The 19,638-nt window shown below is 41.1% G+C and overlaps 1 protein-coding gene across 1 annotated transcript in view; it reads left to right on the top strand.

Annotated features, from left to right (window-relative positions):
* The window catches only part of DLC1 (DLC1 Rho GTPase activating protein), a 40,288-nt gene extending 25,592 nt beyond the window's left edge, over positions 1-14,696 (top strand). The window contains exons 5-14 of the mRNA XM_034065010.1: positions 1,506-2,932; positions 4,036-4,212; positions 6,160-6,319; positions 6,565-6,763; positions 9,075-9,288; positions 9,676-9,790; positions 10,710-10,931; positions 11,636-11,853; positions 12,038-12,211; positions 12,744-14,696. Coding sequence (XP_033920901.1) covers positions 1,506-2,932; positions 4,036-4,212; positions 6,160-6,319; positions 6,565-6,763; positions 9,075-9,288; positions 9,676-9,790; positions 10,710-10,931; positions 11,636-11,853; positions 12,038-12,211; positions 12,744-12,864 — 3,027 coding nt within the window. The 3' untranslated portion in view covers positions 12,865-14,696. The remainder of the gene's footprint in view (positions 1-1,505; positions 2,933-4,035; positions 4,213-6,159; positions 6,320-6,564; positions 6,764-9,074; positions 9,289-9,675; positions 9,791-10,709; positions 10,932-11,635; positions 11,854-12,037; positions 12,212-12,743) is intronic.
* Positions 14,697-19,638: the final 4,942 nt, after the last annotated feature.

Genomic DNA, 19,638 nt, shown 5'->3' with positions numbered 1-19,638 from the left:
CAAATTAAGTTTGCTTTACTGCTCCTTTTTTTCCATTATTATCCACTGGCAGTTTCAGGTGACTTTTTTCCTCCTGAAAACCCAATAAACAAGACAGACCTCTTAGGTTTTCATCTGGGTCATGTAGAAAAGTAGTTTATAGTAATAGGGAAATGAAGAAGATGACACTTGCTCTGTGTCTCCTGTATTTGGTTATAAAAAAGTAAATATGGTGTTTCACTTATTTTCCTGAGGTGATGAAATGTGTGATAAAAAAAAACAAACCAAAACACTAGGAGAGGATCAGAAACTAATGTGTGCATAAATAAAATACTTGATATATGAGTAATGTACTTGTTTTTCAGAGAATAAATGTTTGTGTTCCTGGCACACAAATAGTTACAGTTTGGGGCATGCATGTTTGTTTGTTTTTAAATTAAAGCAGCCTAAACAAATCAATTGAAACTCATGGACCTGGGTGGCAATTACTGTTTCCTGCTCTGAACACCAAAGGTTGTTTTGTGGTGTCATGGTGTTGTATTAAAATATCTTCATTGGTTTTATTCTTCCAATGTGAAATATCTTCATTGGTTTTATTCTTCCAGTGTGAACATTTCCATATATTTGGAAGACCAAATATGTCAGTCCCAGAGTCATTCCCTTTCAGTTTTTAGATGAAAAGATTGTAAGGGTAAGCGATGTACGTGTAATTGTGCCCTCAAGCGTTACTCATACATCAAACATCATCAGTGGAGATGTTATTTACAATTTAGTTACGTGCTGTACTGTCAGTGCGCTCTAGCTGCTTGCTATCTGTGAGTGTTAAAGTTTGCCTGAAGCAAGGCTGAACTAGAAACTTCACAGGACATTCTTAAAATGTTAGCCGCTAGCCTGTGGGAGGAAGAGTGAACCAGGTAAGAGCCTGGAGGCATCACACTCTTTCAACACAAGAGCTTCTTTTGCTACCTCATTAGTCACAGCTTGAGACCGTTCAGACATCCCAAATGGGTAAGGAATTAAGCCAGTATAATTCAGAACATATGAGAAACATCTCATAATTGCAAAGAGGAGTATAAACACACAGCCTATCAACAGAGTGTAGCTTTGGAGAGAGTCCAGAGGGACCCCAACCCCTGACTGACTCCAGTTTAAAATTTTATGCATGCCAGGAATTTCCATTGATCTGAGGGCTATCCACTGTGACCAATTAATTAAAAGTCTGTGGATACTAGGGTTTTTAGAAAAGAGCAATTTAAAGCAGATTGTATTGTTTGTTTCTTTTTATGAAGCTTGTATCTTTTGCATTTAAAAACTGTTTAAATATATTGCCTGTCCCTCGTTATCTTTTCCTGTGATGCGCTTTATGGCCTAATCTTCCTCTCCCTGAAGTAAAAGACTGTTCTCACTTCAAATTCAGTGAGAATAAGGTCATGCTTAAAGCATTTTAGTGGGCATTGTATTTAAATGCAACCGCCTTTGCTGTTTTTGCAGTTTGCAAGCAGTACTTTCAGGGTTCTTCTTTGCAGAGTGAAGATTCAGATGAAGATGAACCTTGTGCAATAAGTGGCAAATGGACTTTTCAGAGGGACAGCAAGAGGTGGTCAAGGCTTGAAGAATTTGATGTGTTCCCTCCAAAACCGGACTTGAATACCCCTTCCCCAGAAGCTCCTCACCTTACTAACGCTGCAAGCCATGAGAGTGTGCTAACAGATCTCAGCGAACGCCAGGAAGTGGCTTCTATCCTGAGCATCAGTAGCACCAGCAGCCACCAACCAACCCTGCAGAGTGAGGCATCTACTACTAGGACAAACTCAGTCGTGAGTGTTTGTTCATCGAGCAATTTCATAGCAAATGATGACTCATTCAGCAGCCTGCCCTCTCCCAGGGAGCTGAATAGCTTCAGCTTCAACACGAAAGCCAATGAGAAGAACGCCAAGTCCAAAACAAAGAGCCTGCTGAAGAGAATGGAGAGCCTGAAGATCAAAAGCTCTCACCATGGCAAGAGCAAAGCTCCTTCAAAGCTTGGCCTTATTATTAGTGGGCCCATCCTGCAGGAGGGCATGGATGAAGATAAACTGAAACAACTTAACTGTGTGGAGATCTCTGCCCTCAACGGCAATCACATCAGCCTCCCCATGGTACGAAAGAGGAGTGTCTCCAATTCTACGCAGACCAGCAGCAGCAGTAGTCAGTCTGAGACAAGCAGTGCTGTCAGCACACCCAGTCCTGTCACACGAACACGCAGCCTCAGTGCATACAACAAAAGGGTGGGCATGTACCTGGAAGGCTTCGACCCCTTCAACCAGTCAACATTCAGTGATGTGATAGAGCAGAACTTCAAGAACCGGGGAAGCTTTGCAGAAGACACGGTGTTTTTTATCCCTGAAGATCATAAGCCTGGCACTTTTCCAAAAGCACTCTCCAATGGTAACTTCTCCCCTACAGAAAACAATGCCTCTGTGAACTGGAGGACAGGGAGTTACCATGGACATGGCCATCTCAGCCTGCGGAGGGAAAACAGCAGTGACAGCTCTAAAGAGCTGGGCATGGGGAAAAGGCGTAACTCCTCCAGCTCAGTGACCAGCCGCCTGAGTATTTATGATAATGTGCCAGGCTCGATCCTCTATTCCAGTACGAGTGACCTGGCTGACCTTGAAAATGAAGACATATTCCCAGAACTAGATGACATCCTGTACCATGTCAAAGGGATGCAGAGAATAGTAAACCAGTGGTCAGAGAAGTTCTCGGATGAAGGGGACTCTGACTCAGCTCTTGACTCCATCTCGCCATGTCCTTCTTCTCCAAAGCAGATTCACCTCGATGTAGATAATGATCGAGCAACACCGAGTGACCTTGACAGTACGGGCAATTCACTAAATGAAACAGAAGAGCCCACAGGGATTCAGGACAGGAGGGACTCTGGGGTGGGTGCATCGCTGACGAGGTCCAGCAGGTGAGATCACAGGCACTGGGAATTGGGGTGGCCCTGGTGAGATCCCCCTTTGCCCCACTCAGTTAAGGTGTGGTAGAAGTTGCAACCATGCAAGCACTCACATGCTGTTCCCACTTCTTCCCAAAGCAATTGCAGGCAAGGGAAGTATTTGTGCAAGACTTTTAGACAAGTGATTCCCACACTTCATAGCTATATGTTTGTATGTTTAGCCTGAGCTGTCATTGAAAACCAGCCTGCTCAGCGAGTCAGCATTAGGAGGAATGTTAAGGCAGTTTTCAGGGATGATAATTCCTCAAACTGAAATGGTACGTGGGAGGGAGAGGGACCTCAAGTAGGATTATTCACTTTTTAAATTGGATAGGAGAAACAGTGTCAGTGTGGTCTGGTTTGTGTCAGTGTGTAGTAAAAGCCTTGACTTTTAGACTGTTCCAAAAAATCACACTTTTCAGTAGTCATCTCTTTCTTAATAGCATGCTAGAACATTGAATCTGCAAGGAAAATGAGGTTCATTTATTTTCTCTTGATCACTGTACCACAGTAAGGAACTGGGGAAGTTCCAGTGACCTCCCTGTTTCTTCTGGGTGTTTTACCATGGGATAGATGACTTTGTTTTGAATTGTGAGTAGAGCAAGGAGTTGAATTCTTTCTAGCTTTGTTTCCAGTTTTCCTTTAAAACTGGTGCAGATCATCTAGGGCCTGGTTTCCACTGTCATTTAGTTTCACAGCTGCTTTTATAAACCAAATGGGACTTTTAGAAGTGCTTAGTTCCCATTTGATGTGTCTTAAAAAATTGGGCTTTTTTCTAAATGGAGGATTTTGATTCCCATTGCGTTAATACTGAAAGGGCTTCTGATAGGGCAGGAGCATGTAGTTAACTGAGCTGTGAGTCAGCTGAGGGTGCACGTTCTCACCTAAAGTACCTGTGTGTGTTGCATTGCACCAGGTGAGGCAGAGAGGCTGCTGGCTGAGAGAGGCCTGTGAAATTTCCCCAGCAGCAGTTGACAAGGGCAGGGAGCTCAGCGTTAGGTTTGCAGTAATTCCTGCACATCTTGCAGAGACATTTCAGTGACCAGTCCTTGTTCTGTGCCCCATCTTCTCTGCAGGCACAGGCTGAGGTGGCACAGCTTCCAGAGCTCCCACCGGCCCAGCCTCAGCTCGGCATCGCTGCAGATCAACTGCCAGTCGGTGGCACAGATGAACCTGCTGCAAAAGTACTCTCTCCTGAAGCTGACTGCTCTCCTGGAGAAGTACACACCTTCCAATAAGCACGGCTTCAGCTGGTAAGGACACAGTGCCCCGTGTAGAGATGCTGACTACACAAGCATGACAGTTGCGCTCATCCTGAGTAACTTTTGGAAAGATGCAATGAATCCCTCTATCCATCTTTGTCCATATTTGCATTTCTTCCTCCAGCCTGTGCTGTCAGTGATTTGTGGTTTCCTAAGAAAGGGCTAAAATCGCTAATCCTTTACATAAGAGTAATCTTATTAGTCTTAAGAAATATGTTTATGGGGGCATGTAAGGGAACAAAAGGAGAACAAAAGGGAACAAAAACATCACTGCTTTTGCTCGGGCCAGCTTCCTGAGCAGGAAGATGTCCACTATCCATAGCAAAAGGAGGACTAGTTGCTTATTGAGACAGTGAACAGTAGCACAAACCTCAGTAGATCTTAATAGGCTTGCTTTTCTTCAGTTAGTCTTAAGTATTTGTATTAGTTTCTCTATATAATTATGTAATCAAATAATGTAAATTTCCTTCAGTTCTCATATCTCATTAGCCATAATCTGTATCCCCTCTTTAAAGCACTATAAATCCAGTTAGCTTGCAAAAAAGATGGAGGGAGTAGGAAGAAAAGTTGGGAGAACCATGGAGGTTTTGTAGGCAGCAATTTCTGCTGTGGCCAGGTGTTTGTAACCCAGGTGAATGTTCCTTGTCGGAAGAATGGAATAGAAAGCTCTTTTATGATTGTATCTGCAGTAGAGCCTGTGTAACCTTCAGGATGCAAAAGACGCAGTAAAATTTTTCTTCTCCCAACCACAGGCCAGCCTCCTCCCTTCCCCAGGAGTCATAGAGAGTATTTAGCTTCAGCATCAAAGTACCTCCTGTTCAAAGGCTGTTATTATGTCAGCCCTTCTAAATACAGAAGTTGTTTGTTCTGAAAGACAGAAATAAGTATTGACCAGTTATCCCTGCATGCTTCAGATTCTCAGTGGAGATCGCAATGTGTTTTTTCACATTCCATTGGCATGTTTTTTGACAAAGCACGTATTATTCATACATATATCAATAATGCCCTAAACTTAACTGTATGGCAATACAAATTGGTTCTGGTTTGCTATGTAACAGATTAGTCAGCTGTAAATCTAATGCACTGTTTGTGTAGCTGTACTGTGTACTGAAATGTTAAATAGGTCTCCCTGTTTTCCAGTGCCACTGTGTCCTATTAGTTGTTACGCTGGACGTTAGCTTTTCTCCCTGTTTAGGAAAATGATCTCAATATTTTCACATTTTAGTGGCTTTTTTTTCCCCCCTTTATGAAACCAGTACTCTTGGGGACCTGGGGTAAATAATTCTTTTGTATTTAGTAACTTTTTCCTTGGAGTCATAAGCAGATGGAAAGGCCTCTCATTGTAACCAGAGTGGGAGGCAGGGGTAACAACAGTCACTGGCTGACAAGGAGGGGGGTCCCTCAAAGGGGTTGTTTATAGAGCTGAAGTTTTTAGCTGACAAACTCAAATGTATTACATCAGTTTCCTGCTGTTATGCACACTGGTGGGTGGCAGACCCAGTTTGAGGACTTTGCAGAACAAGTAGTTGACATACAAAAGCTCATTGTTCAAATGCCCATCCTTCCCAAAACCTAAAGAAGCAGTGTTATAAGGGGTCACTGACCGCAGGATTTATTTTGACTCTTTGGCAATTTAATCTGGCCCCTGCAGTTTTACCCTGTAGCTTTTGTCCTACTAATATTGATGGAGTAAGCACCACATTAATACTTACAGGCAGCATATTGCCCTGAATGTCAAGCCTTTTTCTTAGAGAAACTGTTTTCTGTCCTCTCCCCCTTCCCAGCTCTGAGTGCAGTAGCTAATTTATGCTGTCAGTACTTTTCATACGACTGAAGTGTTTCACTTATTTTCACTGACTTTCCTAATTACTAGAAATGCAGACAATAAATGGTCAACAGAGGTTTAATTCAATTTTGTCATTCCTTTTACTTAAATAGGGCAGTACCAAAGTTTATGAAAAGGATAAAGGTGCCAGATTATAAAGACCGAAATGTGTTTGGAGTACCGCTGCAAGTCAATGTCCAGCGCACAGGACAGCCTCTTCCACAGAGCATTCAGCAAGCCATGAGGTACCTCCGTAACCACTGCCTGGATCAGGTGAGTTCTCTGTACTCTCCGTCATCGCACATGCATGCAGCACTCAGGGCCAAGCCTTCCATTAGTTTTTATTGTTCTTGGAGCAGGCTGAAAAAAGTAGGCACAAACCAGAACAAAATAGATAATTAATGCAGGAAAAGGTTTCAATGAAATTAGGACCCATACATAAGAAGCTAAAGAGCATATTTACATTTCAGATTTGCTGGACTCATTGTAAATGTATTTACCTTTCCGTATATATTTAGGTTGGACTGTTCAGGAAATCTGGAGTCAAATCAAGAATTCAGGCTTTGCGTCAAATGAATGAGAATTCAGCAGACTGTGTCAACTATGAAGGCCAGTCTGCTTACGATGTAGCAGACATGTTAAAGCAATTCTTCCGTGATCTCCCTGAGCCTCTCATGACCAACAAACTCTCCGAGACCTTCTTACAGATATACCAGTGTAAGTAGTGAGATTTCTATGGCAGGGGCAAATGCTCATTTGTGTAGCAAGGGTGGAACTTCCTAATACTTCTCCTCTGGTCACTACACGTTACATATGTTGGTCTTTGCCTTTTGCCAGCAGCCATTATAGTTCAGGCTGCCTCTTAAGAAATGGATTTTTGATGTTCCTGTTGCATAACAATTTATAGTACAAGTTCTTTTAATTTCACCTTTTTCTGTACTTCAGTCAGGAACAAACATAAGTCCTCCATCATTTGCTATAAAGTTTTCTCTTTTCTTTGAGCAGGCTTGATAGTATGGTTTAAAAATAAGCCCCATCTAATGTGTCTAGGTAGAGGAGCTGTGAAAACACTACGTGAATGTCATGGATTGGCAAAGCTACCAAAAAAACCCATTTTCATATAATTCATATTCTTCTATCCTTCACCATAACTTTTGGAAACAACCTTTAAGTGGAAAGCTTTTCTGTTACTAACTTGTAGCTACTTTACTGGTAGATATCATAAACAGAAAGTGCTTAGAACATAAAAAATGGAGTTTATCAATGCGCATGAGAGAAATAATCCTTCAGAGATGGCAGGTTCAGCTCCAGTAAGGGAGAAATTGTCTTTTGTGAACTAGATTAATAGAGTTCTCCTAATTTTGGGCTGGATCTTTCTAAACGTTGTTTCCTCAACATTCTTATTCCACTGGGAGTACTCTCACTTAATAAATTGGCCAAAGGTGAATTAATGTTTGGTGACCAGAACACCAAACCCTTCTGAAGTATTCATGGGGGTCCAAACTGACTGATGCACTACAGGCACCTTGCTGATTCTGTGGTTTCTGTCCCTAACATCATCCCATCTCTCTCCCCATATATTCTTCCCATGGAAGCATAGCTACAAAGAACTTACTGCAAAAACACCTTCTTTGAGTCCTTGCTGTATTTTGTGCCTTCCTGATGACGATGATTACCAAAAAGTTACAGGAATTTCCTCCAGAGCTCCATAGGTGGAGGTGACAGTTTAAAATGAAAACATACATGCTGTTATTTCAGTGCACACATTTTTTCTGTGTGTGTGGGTTCCCAAGAAGGTGTATGGAGAAAATTCATCACCCTCTCCACTTCTGTGCATGTTAAACAGCAACTCTTAGTGGGTTTAGTGCCAGAAAAAGTTTGACAAATCACTGCAGAAGTATCTGTTACTTTCCTTTTGCAGGTGGTAGGTCTGAGGAATCCCCAGAGGTGGTCGGGAAGTATTATCTTTGTGTAAAGCAAAGAGCCTTAATGCAGCTGTAAATTTTGCTTCCCTGCAAAGGACAAAATTTCCCTTTGCTTTAGTGTTACGTACCAGGCTGTGCACTGGAATTGTCCGCACGTGGCTTAAATCTGCTTTGAGCTGATTGAGGGGAGAGTGTGGAAAACAGTGGGGTTTTGCTTAAAATTGCTTTCTAAACTCACCTGCTAGCCTTACAAAGTTGCTGAAGCCCAAAGCAAATACCAGTTAAATATCTAGTTAGCACCACATGTATTGTGAGACATGCAGTGAGGTTGGTGTGGTGCTAATGATGATATAAATGCTCCAGGATTAAGATTTTGATGTTGTCTTCAGAGATGGCTTTTTGGAAATCCCTTTATAAGAAGCAGATCTGGTCTGGTTTATTTAATTTTTCTGTTTCCTTCAAGTTTGGCGGAGAGGGCCTTATATAAAGACACATTAAATTTTTCCAGTGGCTGTTTGTTGTTAGTAACCAAGGAGCTGTTTAATGGTATGGGGCTTCACAGCATTGACTTTCTTTTTCCACTGCATGACTTTGAATGATCTGCTCAATAAAGCAGATCATACCCTGTGTTTGGTAAAGCACTTTCTGGGTATTTTATGACATCATTGTTGAAAAGGTTTGCTAGCCAATTCATTTAATTAATTCACCTATTCTAAAATGCATTCATGTTTTGAATTTCTTTGAAAGCCAGAGAACCCCTAAATTGGTTGGACTGTGTTTGCTTGTTCACTGCCTGACTCCAGGCTTCTGTCATTTTAGTGCATCTGCGGGAGCGTGTAACTATTGAAATTAAATCTAAAATTAACTCTGGCCTAGGCACAACTTCTTGCTTGCATTTCTTGTGAGGCAGGAAATAGCTGAGGTAAGTTAAAGTAGTGGGTTAAAAAAAATGCCTTCATGTTTCCTACGAATGGTATGCATCCTGAAGGAAATCACTTCAAACTGGAGTCAAATATGTGAAGCTGGAGTTTGCTTTGGGATGCATTCATGCTGTGTGTATGGAAAATCAATGGGCTGATGAGAGAATTACTAATATTATGCAGATGTGCCAAAGGATCAGCGTCTCCAGGCTATCAAAGCTGCCATTATGCTTTTACCTGATGAGAACAGGGAGGTTCTCCAGATTCTTCTCTATTTCCTGAGTGATGTCACAGCTGCAGTGAAGGAAAACCAGATGACACCGACAAACCTGGCTGTCTGCTTAGCACCTTCCCTCTTCCACTTAAACACTCTCAAAAGAGAGAATTCTTCCCCAAGGTATGTTTTGGGAGCAGGGCTTGTTGCTTCTGGTCCTGTACCACAGCTGATGTGATGTGTAATAGGTGGCATTGACCCTACCAGTTGTGATCACTTCAGACACCTCAGAGGGCACTGGGCATAGAACAGTTAGGAGATCCTACCTTTTGGCGGAGATGTTAAAATATAAGCAAGTTCATAAGAAGGAAGAAACGGGAGAGATTCCAAAGAAAAAGTTTAGAGCATAGTGAAAGAAGTCGGTAACACCATGCCAAGATCTGGTCATGGGCAGCACTGCTCTAAATCACCAACAGATTTGGGAATCCTGCTGGTTTTTTACCAAATGTGTCTCTTGCTCTGCATTAAGTAACTGGATTTGTGCATGTGTGCTCTTTTCCCTTGGGGAAGGGTGATGCAAAGAAAACCAAGCCTGGGAAAACCTGATCAGAAAGACCTAAATGAAAATCTGGCTGCAACCCAAGGGCTAGCTCATATGATCGCTGAATGCAAGAAGCTCTTTCAGGTAAAACACCTATTTGCAGAACTGATGGGTGGAATACTGGCCAACATGGCTTACATCTGCTGTGTAATGGAAAGCTAGGAATGTATCTTCATTAAAATAAAATTTAATACATGATAAATAGCATTTGTAAAAACATTTGCATCCTTATCTGGGTACATACTTGAATTGAAAGTGGTGCCAGAAGAGAGTTCTTTTATTGGCACTGGCACTCAGAAATCAGGAAGCAGTTGTGGGGTTTGGGACATTTTTGTTACATCCAAGCTGCATTTGAAATATGTTTCCAAGCTTTTATTGTACAGCTGTGAGGGTCTGTGAACTTCAGCTCTAATTACAAAGCAAGAAGCTGTTTCCAGGAATGTCAGTGCTTGTTTTATACTTAAATTCCCAAGAGTTAGCAAGGCTAGGCCACAGAAGTGTCCTGGAATGTGACACAATCAAAACGTAGGTTGAAGGGTCTGTAGGAACTAAAGCATGCTCCCTCTAGGGCCTGGGATAGAGAACTGGACAAGTCAAGAGTCCTGGTTTACTTCACTGTCATAGAGTCTTTCCAGAGCCCTCAACTGAAGACATGCCTGTCTCTTTTCTTGTGGCTGACAACTGATGCCTCCTTCCTTCAGTCTGCAGGATAAACTCCCACTGTGCTGTGGGAGTGGATCTGCTCTGTGTAGCAAAGAGGGATACTCCACAGAAAAAAATAGGCTACCCTATAAATGAGAGATTAATTTGAGTTAAAGTCACATACTTAATTTTGGCATTTTTTCACATTGAATGACTGGTCTTATATGCATCCCACCACTTACTTGCAAAACTAGTGCACCCATCTTTGTGTGGCTCTCAAGCTGCTAGACTAACTCTGTGATGTGGGGAGAGAGCTGGGGGAGAGCTGCAAGAGGATGATTTCACCCTTGTTGCCTCTCAGATACCTGAAGAAATGAGCAGGGGCCGGAACTCATACACGGAGCAGGACCTGCGTCCCCTCAGCCTGGAGGAGCTCCAGGGCGGTAGCAGCACCACTGAGCCCACTGACTACCACTGCTACCTCCAGGACTGCATGGATGACTTGCTCAAAGAGATGAAGGAGAAGTTTAAGGGCTGGGTCAGCTGCTCCACTTCAGAGCAAGCAGAGCTGGCCTACAAGAAGGTATGCACTCTGTCAGTCATTGCCACAGCTCTGTTTTTTTAGCTCATCTTCTCTAATATGAGCAGGCTTTTAATATAGGGTATTACAGAAGGTTCAATGTACACCTTTATGTTGCAGGTATATTTGGGAAAAAAACCCCTTGATATATTGACATAGTTGCACGCCATCTAAAAATAACCTGTCTTTCAGCAGTAGTCAACTAACATGTACTGATTTGTGCTCTGTTTATCCGGCCCAGGAATGTTCACTGTATTGCATTTACATGCCGTCACTCAGGCGTGCAAAGCCTTGACAGGCTGAGTGAAGCCTCTAAGCGCTGCCAATATGCAGGTTGTAGGAAAGAAGTTTCCTGTCTCTAATCTCTCGCGGCTCAAAGCTAGCGCAGGGAGAAGTGTTTCAATGAGATTTTTAACAAATAAACTTGGGAAATTAGGGTAGGATTATTCTATAGCATCACAATTTAATAGTGGCCTATACTGGAGAAGTTTTAAATTAAACTGTAATTAAAAAACAATTTGGAAGTCAATGTGCAGATGCCTTTGGCTGTTATGAAAACAGTCTTAGTCTGAGCTTATGACAAGCTTAATACAACATACGCATATATGTGTGTGCATTTAATTTGCGGTATTTAGCCAACACTAAAACAGAAAGGAAAAGAAAGTGTCAGGAAGAGTAAAACTGAGGACTCTGCTGATTTTCCCCAGGTATGTGAAGGGCCCCCACTCCGGCTATGGAAAACTACCATTGAAATCCCAGCTACTCCCGAGGATGTTTTAAATCGTATACTTAAAGAGCAGCATCTTTGGGATGAAGATCTTATAGATTCAAAAGTAATAGAGCCTTTGGACAGCCAGACAGATATATACCAGTATGTCCAGAACAGCATGGCACCTCAGCCAGCCAGAGACTTCGTAGTCTTAAGGTAAGGCTTTTATATGCGATGATATTTATATCGTACACATAGTACAACCTTGACTGTGATTTCTGTATAAGTTATATGGGTGAATATCTGTGTGTGCATAACTTGATGAGTTATTAGATGTTTGAATTAGATGTTTCATTACTGTTTGTCAAAGATAAGACTTTTTTTTTTCTTTTTTCCTTAGAACATGGAGGACAAATTTTCCCAAGGGAGCTTGTGTGCTTCTAGCAACCTCAGTGGACCACGACCGTGCTCCTGTGGCAGGTGTTAGAGTCAATGTGCTCCTGTCTAGGTATCTGATTGAGCCCTGCGGGTCAGGAAAATCTAAACTTACCTACATGTGCAGAATTGATTTAAGGTATGAGTTGTCTTTTTGTGGTGGTAACTTTTCTTGTACAGTTTCCATGTAGTCAGTGCAAAATTAAGACTGTTCAGCAGGCTTTAGCTTGGCCAGTAGTACGTACTTCTCAAAGGCACACACAGGTCTCTCAGGTGTCGCAGAAAATTGGCTTCAGTGCACATGTAACAGCAGGTGTGGTTTGTTGCATCAGAAACATCCAGTATGTGCTGCACCATAGCTACTGGTATATAAGCCCACCCCTTCCTCTGACAGTTGTATCTGGATGCAAGGACATAATAATTTTAAGTTAGTAAAGAAGAACAAGTTTGCACAATTTTCTGTAACTGTTCCTCATAACTTTTCCTCACCATGGCAAACTTGACTTGGAGCAAGTCTATATATTAGTAAGGCTGAGCTGAGCAGTAAGCGGTAATAAGGAGATTTCCTAGTCAAGCATTTAACCAGCTAGATATGTATTTGAATCTGACTGAGAAAATGCGTGCAAAGTTACTGGTACCTAATTCATCATCACTTTTTCTCCACACATCAGGGGCCACATGCCAGACTGGTACACCAAGTCTTTTGGACACTTGTGTGCATCTGAAGTTGTTAAGATACGAGACTCTTTCATTCATCAGAGTCTTGAGAACAAGGAAGTAAAATCCAGGTGACTACTGAAGAGGAACAGCCACGTGCTCCACACATCAGCAACACAGACGTTATCTAAAACCGAGGATCGTCCACTGCAGAACAGACTAGTGTACCATCTGCAAGTCATGTCATGAAGGGATGACAGCATGAGAACTTGACTGTGACCATTGCATTACTGGACTGTGGCCATACCATACACTTTAAAGCTGCTTCCTCTCTGTTTAAGGTCTATAGTGTAGGCCTTGACTGGAATACATAGGAGGACTGTGCAAGAAGAAAACATAAAAGTATTGTACTATTAGATGGTTTGAATTGCTTCTGAGAAGCAAAATTCTTTAAATGAAAAATATATTATGAAAGATGGTGAAGGTTCATCATTCCCATGTGAAATATTTAGCTTTATGTACATACTCATGTATTTGTAGTGCGTTGAGGGACTGGCGTATCCACTGGAATAGTTGGTACTCTTCAGTGTGTTCTCACTGAGATAAGCAGAGAAAGGTTTGCACAGAGATTGAAGTGTGAATGAGTGTGTTAATGGTTGAAAGGATAGCAGAAGTCGAACTTGAAATGTGTCTGGTACACTGATAGGCAATCAGAATGGATTTTAATATGCTGGATACAGTTCAACCTAGAATGGGACTTGACTGTGGACCAGGAGTAGCCATCCTTCCCATGTGCCAGTTCTGCATTTTCCTCAGCTCTAACCTTATTGAAAACCCTAAGCAGATGCTACAAGAGGCTTGCTGTGATTACTATCCACTCCTTCTCCAGATGATCTTTTAGGAGTGGATAGCAATTCTATAGCAATTTAAGAAAATAAATATACTTTTGACCAACATAGCAGCTTAGAAATGCAATGTCTTTGCAATGGTGAAGAGAGCCAATAATCTCAATCATTAATTTACTGAAATGTTTGTTGCTTTTACTCCTACCTGCATTAACTATAAATGTTTTAATGGAATTCTATATATTTTACTGTATTCTAACTGCTCAAGAGGAAAAAGTTAACACTGGAGTTGCGGTGCTGGGAAGTGGCAGGACTCCTGCAGCAGCAGGGGGGGTGAGGTGGCTAGGAAGAGTCACACAAACTCTCCCTTTCTCTCCCTTCTTTGCCTGTTTTCCTAAAAGCTGCATGTTAACACAAACAGAACCTGGATGTGAGCAATGGGGAGGGTTATTTTGGGGGCAGAGAGTAGGGGATGTTGTCTTTGGTTTAGTGGGATTTTAAACACTTTGGGATATTCCCCCTCCTTAAGAATCAACTTGTATGAACTGTAGGAAGTCTTGAGGTCCTCTGGAAAGGTGTCTTTCTGTAGGTTTTACTGTAAAGGTAAAGATTAGCTTTCGAGGTGCAGTGTTAAGTGATAAATGCATTTTGTGGCTAGGGTATGAATGAGTTGCAAGGTGGAATTTTGACTGAGACTTTGTTACCATTGTCAGTATTATTTTAAGCTTTTTGATGAAGATTTTTTTTATTACGGCAAATAATGTAGTACTTCCAGTAACAGTGTTCCTCATGAGTAGGAAAATCTTGTATATTCTTCTACATCAAACACTTTTGAATTTGTAAAATTGTATGTTGTACATACCATTCTATTGTAAACATGTATACTTGCCCACAGTGTACTGTCAAACATAGATAAAGCATGATAAAGATTATTTAAAATATACCTGTATTTATACCTCAGATATTCTTTTTGGGTTTTTGTACCTCAAGTATGTTTTCTATTGTAAATGTGCTTTACATGACTATGATCTACGTGAGAAAAAGGAAGATGTTTAACTTGCTATAGATGTCTGTACAGAATATACTCAATAAGTGCACTATTAAATGTTTAAAATTGAAGAAGCATAACGGGTTTTATTTTATTCTGCATTCTTCCTTGTGCTCTTGTGTCCAGAGGAGGAAGCATTTTTCTTACCACTGGTTCTTTCTTTACATACTCCTGCCAACAGCATAACCACCCCTGCCCTCTTCCAGGCTGATATTTTTAGCATTGTTAAAGGCAGGTACCAAAGCAATTTCAGTACTTTTGGATGGAAGACAGCTGGACAGAAATACTCTCTATTCAATAGTTTCATATATTTAAAAGTAAGAAGAAACCTCTTGTTTGCTGCTGTCTTGTGGAAAGGAGAGCTTGAATTTTACAAGGAGCAAAGCAAACTCGTACTTGATAGGCAGCTGTACACAATGCTGAAAAATTCACTGCTTTCTGGTGGGAAGAATGAGGGTGTGATGAGCTGTGGAGTCATTGGTTCGCTTTAAAAAATGCAAGTGTGAAAGTAAGTGGAGAAAGTTAAAGCACACGCCACAGTGAAATGAAGCCAAAGAGAAGGCCAGGAGGATATGCAAACAACTGACTAAGGTGAAAAATGAAGCCAAAGACAGCTGTTAATTCAAGCAACTTTGAAAACTTCTTAAAGTCTTAGCCAACAGAAATATAAATTGGGCACCTGAAGTAGGATTCTGATTTGTGAGGCTTGTCTGACAGAGGAGCTGGATGGAGGCCTGCTGCTTTTTAGTTACCAGCATCATCATATTCTTTCTCTGCCTGAGCATCTGCCTGAGTCCTGAATGCTATTGCTTCCCACTCTGTTCCCCAGGGAACAGTGAGGGATGCTGCTTCACTGTCTGGCAAAAGCAAACCTCTTCCTGTCATGATACTTACTCTTGCACACCAAAGAGTCTTTCAAAGAACCTTTCTAATAAGGGACTGTCATTTTTTTGGCTCTTCTAAGATATTTTTCTTCCCAAGTCAGTACTAAAACAACTGCAGAATTTAGAAACATACAAAACCCTGGTTTGTTCACAGCTTTGGATCCTTGAAGATTATTTTTCTCTGTAACAATAGGTTTGATTGTATTTTTAAGCACACTAATGCATAACAGGCAACTCAGGCACTTCAAGGATTTACTCCGCATTTTGTTTAAAGTGCATTTACATTACTTTTTATTCATCATTTTCCTAAATATTTCTAAACCCTGAGTTAAAATTAATTCTTCTAAATAGTCTCACACCCCTGAATCTTTGTTTTCTTGGCACCTTCACTTGCAGGTGTCCATGTTGTAGTTGGACAATAGAATTCAAGTTTCCATGTTTGTGTATCTTGCCAGGTGTCACCCACAGCAGCACTGGCTATTGCTCGCACACTCTTGCTTTAAGCAGCTCTTGCTGCAGAGGGAGTGCTGGCTGAGCTCCAGTTCAGTTTTGGCTGGGTGCGGGTATGGCAAACTGCGTACATGGCATCCTTGGTGCAGAATGGGTCCAGCCTGCTGCATGCTTCAGTAGTGCTGCATTTCAGTAGTGCTCTTTAACAAATTCAAATGGGAAAAGTCACATTTTGCTGTCATTCCTCAAGTAATGCACTCCACAACTAGATATTTATGAAGCTGTAAATAAACACTGGCCTTTATCTTAAAGGCCAGAAGGCAATGTCACAGTCTGGGAAAGCAAGACTGAAAGGGTGCAAACCAGTACTGCTGCAGTCTGGCACAAGACCTTGAAAAGAGCAGGACCTAGTCTATATCCACAGTAGTCTGTCCCACGAGAAAGTTGGTATGAAAATGGTATCCATGACTTTGGCTACATAATAAAAGTTAGATATTTCCACTTATGACATAAGAAAATTAAATGTTACAAAAAGATCTTCTGATAAGTGCTGGAAGCAGTATCTACACTCACAATGAATGAAATCAAGATACTGTTTTAATAGAGCAATGTATTAAATTAACAAGTACAAAATGCTAATTCCTTTGCCTCAGTCATACCAGAACTTGCCAATACAGACACTGACTATATCCATTATACAAGGAAATACTAAGTATTTCTGAAGAATGACCTTCAGCTATTTCTCATCTGTCAACCCAGAGCTATTTTATTTCTCTAAGGTATCAATGTCTAAAATAATGACTTGCATAGCACTGGAGGTGAAAGCAAAGTACAGTTATTACTGGTTCTAATACACAGTGTTTGCACCTATGCTTCTTTTGCATTGAGCACTCTCCCAGACGCTTCAGGTTTGCTCATTTTCCCCTCCCTTTTGCACTGTCCTATATTCTCCTGTATTGCCTGAGGCATCCAGAATGCTCACAAGAATTGAACTTCCAAGCTGAGTCAGGGACAGTAAAGAGCAGTGAAGGATGGGGAAGAATTCAAAGAAAAAAAACTAATTCCAGAAAAAGAGATTAGGCACCAAAGTGGTACATTTACTCAGAAAGATTCAACACACATCATCTGGCCACCAGACAAGGGGGTTGTAGTAAAAGTCTACTACACTGGAAGGTCATAAAAACACAGAAGAAGAATTCAAACTAACTGTGTGGGTGTACAAGTTGGGATAAAAATTTGTTAATGGAAAATCTGAGGCAGAAGGAAAGGAAAAGGCATTTCCCAAACAGCACAGAGGTCTTTGAGGCTGTGGGACAATCACTCCCTGAGAAGCAGCAGGAGTGCAAGTCATTCATTTAAAACTTCACAGACTCAAGCCCTGGAATCATTCCCACATTAGCTTTCATAAAGCATCATAAAGACCTAAAAAAGGTCTTGTCTTCAGTATCTGACATGAGTACAGGACTTAGAGGCCACCAGTTTTGACCTGTATTTGGCAGGTAGCACTGCCTTGCTAAGAAATGACATGGTGTCAAAATAAAAGTTATAATTAGCTCAATTATTTTGGAAGTTGCTAGCAAGTTTTCTCTAAGAATTACACCGGGGGTTGTGGAGTGCAGTTTGCTTATGTTTTGTAGCAGTGGACATTCATTCAAATGAGAAGACTCAGCACCTCTCTGGCATGGATCAAGAAGAGCATGAAGATCAGCATGGGGAGGTTACAAGAGAACTCCTAAGCATATCATATCCCTGTCATAGTGGGAATCAAATCTGTTATTACATAGGCTCAGTATTATTTTTGTTACAGAAAATGTGTTGTGTATGCCTCTCCAGGTACCAGTCTTCTACTAGTCACTTCATTGCCTCAAGTAATAAAAGGGTGATGTGGTGGATCTGGACATCACAGTTGCTCCTGGCCCACACAGACATTGCCTAAGGCTTTATAACACTGAAAATGGAAAAGCCCCTTAGCAACAGACTTTTCAAGGAATACAAGAATACTACTGTTAAAAAAATCAAATATTGAAAATGTAGAGTGTTAAAATTGCCAGTGCAGCTATGTAGGTATTCCAGGAAGCAAAATTTTCCATGCTATGATAAGCCCGTTAGAAGCATAAACAAAGAGCAGTATAGCTGAGCCAGCTCTGACTTTAAGGGGCTTGTGCCTCGTTCATTAGAGAAATTGGAAAACCATTAGCAAATGAAACTGGAATTTTAAGAAAGGGTGGCTTCAGTTAAACCACATTAAATTTCCAAAGTGTGTCACTTTAGAGACATGTCATTGTTTTATGTAAGGCACACAGACAGTAGTAAAAGTAGATCATGTTCACAAAAGAACCCAGACTAAGATTATATGCAAGGTGTGAATAACAGAGGAAGGGTTCTTCTGACAAGAAGGAGAGGACCCCATTGGCCAAACACTTCTGACATGTTTAGTAACATAGCAGTCTGAAATATCTATGCAACAAAACAAGATCATCTAGTAAGAATTCTCCTTTGTTTCAAAACCAGTTAAAATACATTTCACTTGAGGTATTGTTGTGACCTGGTTAAACATGTAATCTTCAGCTAGGCTGTAATTCAGGTTTACAAGAAACACTGATGGTATGGTTAGCAAAGTTCCTACAGGCCACTGTTTTCACAGCTACCACTGGGGAAAATAGTACCATAGAACATATTTTAAGTCGCCCATTTAAACATATGAAAAGGATTGCAAAGATGCCAAAATATTTGTTTTAACTCAATCATTTGGTCTCCAGCAGTTTGTACTCTTTTCATTTCTCTAAATACCTGCCAGCACCACAGCTGCACAGCAGTATGTCTGAAGAGCATACATGGGAGTTTTCACTGACCTATAGGATCAGTTGGGGTTTTTTTTGGAACATAAAAAGGGTTTAGGGAGTTTTGCACTCTTTGGCTGTACAATTTTTAAAATATACAGTCCTACTACTGCTGTTCAGGAGAAAATTCTTATTGAAGCCCTTGTCACCTACATCATTTACCAACTAGGGCTTTAAAAGCACACGACAAGGAATAAAGCATTCTGTAATGATGATACAAGTAATAATCCAGATTGATTTCGAATATTCCACCTCAGTGACATGCTTACAAAGGTAGAACTACAACAAAATCAGTACTTAAATAAAAGGAAGAAAATGGTAAAACTTTAGTAGCCATGAACAGTTTCATTCATCAGCAGATAACAGTGAAAAATGCTTTGTGATGCATAGAAAAGCACCTTTGAAAGCCTTGCTAGGCATTCTTAAAAGGAAAAAGGAGGTCCATTAAGGTAATGTCTCTGGAAAATACCACCTGCCCTCCCTGTACATGAACACTATACACCATTATCTAAGACTGGGAGAAGCACATACAAAACACTGAAGCTGCAAAAGTCTGGTGCTGCCCCCTCAGCAACAGTGAGATGTTCACCTCTCAGAGAGGGAAAAAGCAGATGAAATCAGAGGATTCTCAGTCTTACCTAGTGAGAACTAACAGTGATTCTCTTCCCTCAAGGACATCCCATCTCTGTGCCCCACTCCTCAACAGATCAAATGGTACGTGCAGCAGAGATATTCCTAATAGTGTGAGACAAGTTGTCAAATGAAGTGGAAAAAAAACACATTTAGAAGGGGTCATAAGCACTCATGAATTCCAGGACTGTAACGGTGCACTCAGCACCACT

The sequence above is a fragment of the Melopsittacus undulatus genome, chromosome 7, assembly GCF_012275295.1.
Source record: "Melopsittacus undulatus isolate bMelUnd1 chromosome 7, bMelUnd1.mat.Z, whole genome shotgun sequence".
In the NCBI taxonomy this organism is placed as follows: Eukaryota; Metazoa; Chordata; class Aves; order Psittaciformes; family Psittaculidae; genus Melopsittacus; species Melopsittacus undulatus.
The sequence above is the reverse complement of the archived record's forward strand: the minus strand, read 5'-3'. Positions and strand labels throughout refer to the sequence as shown.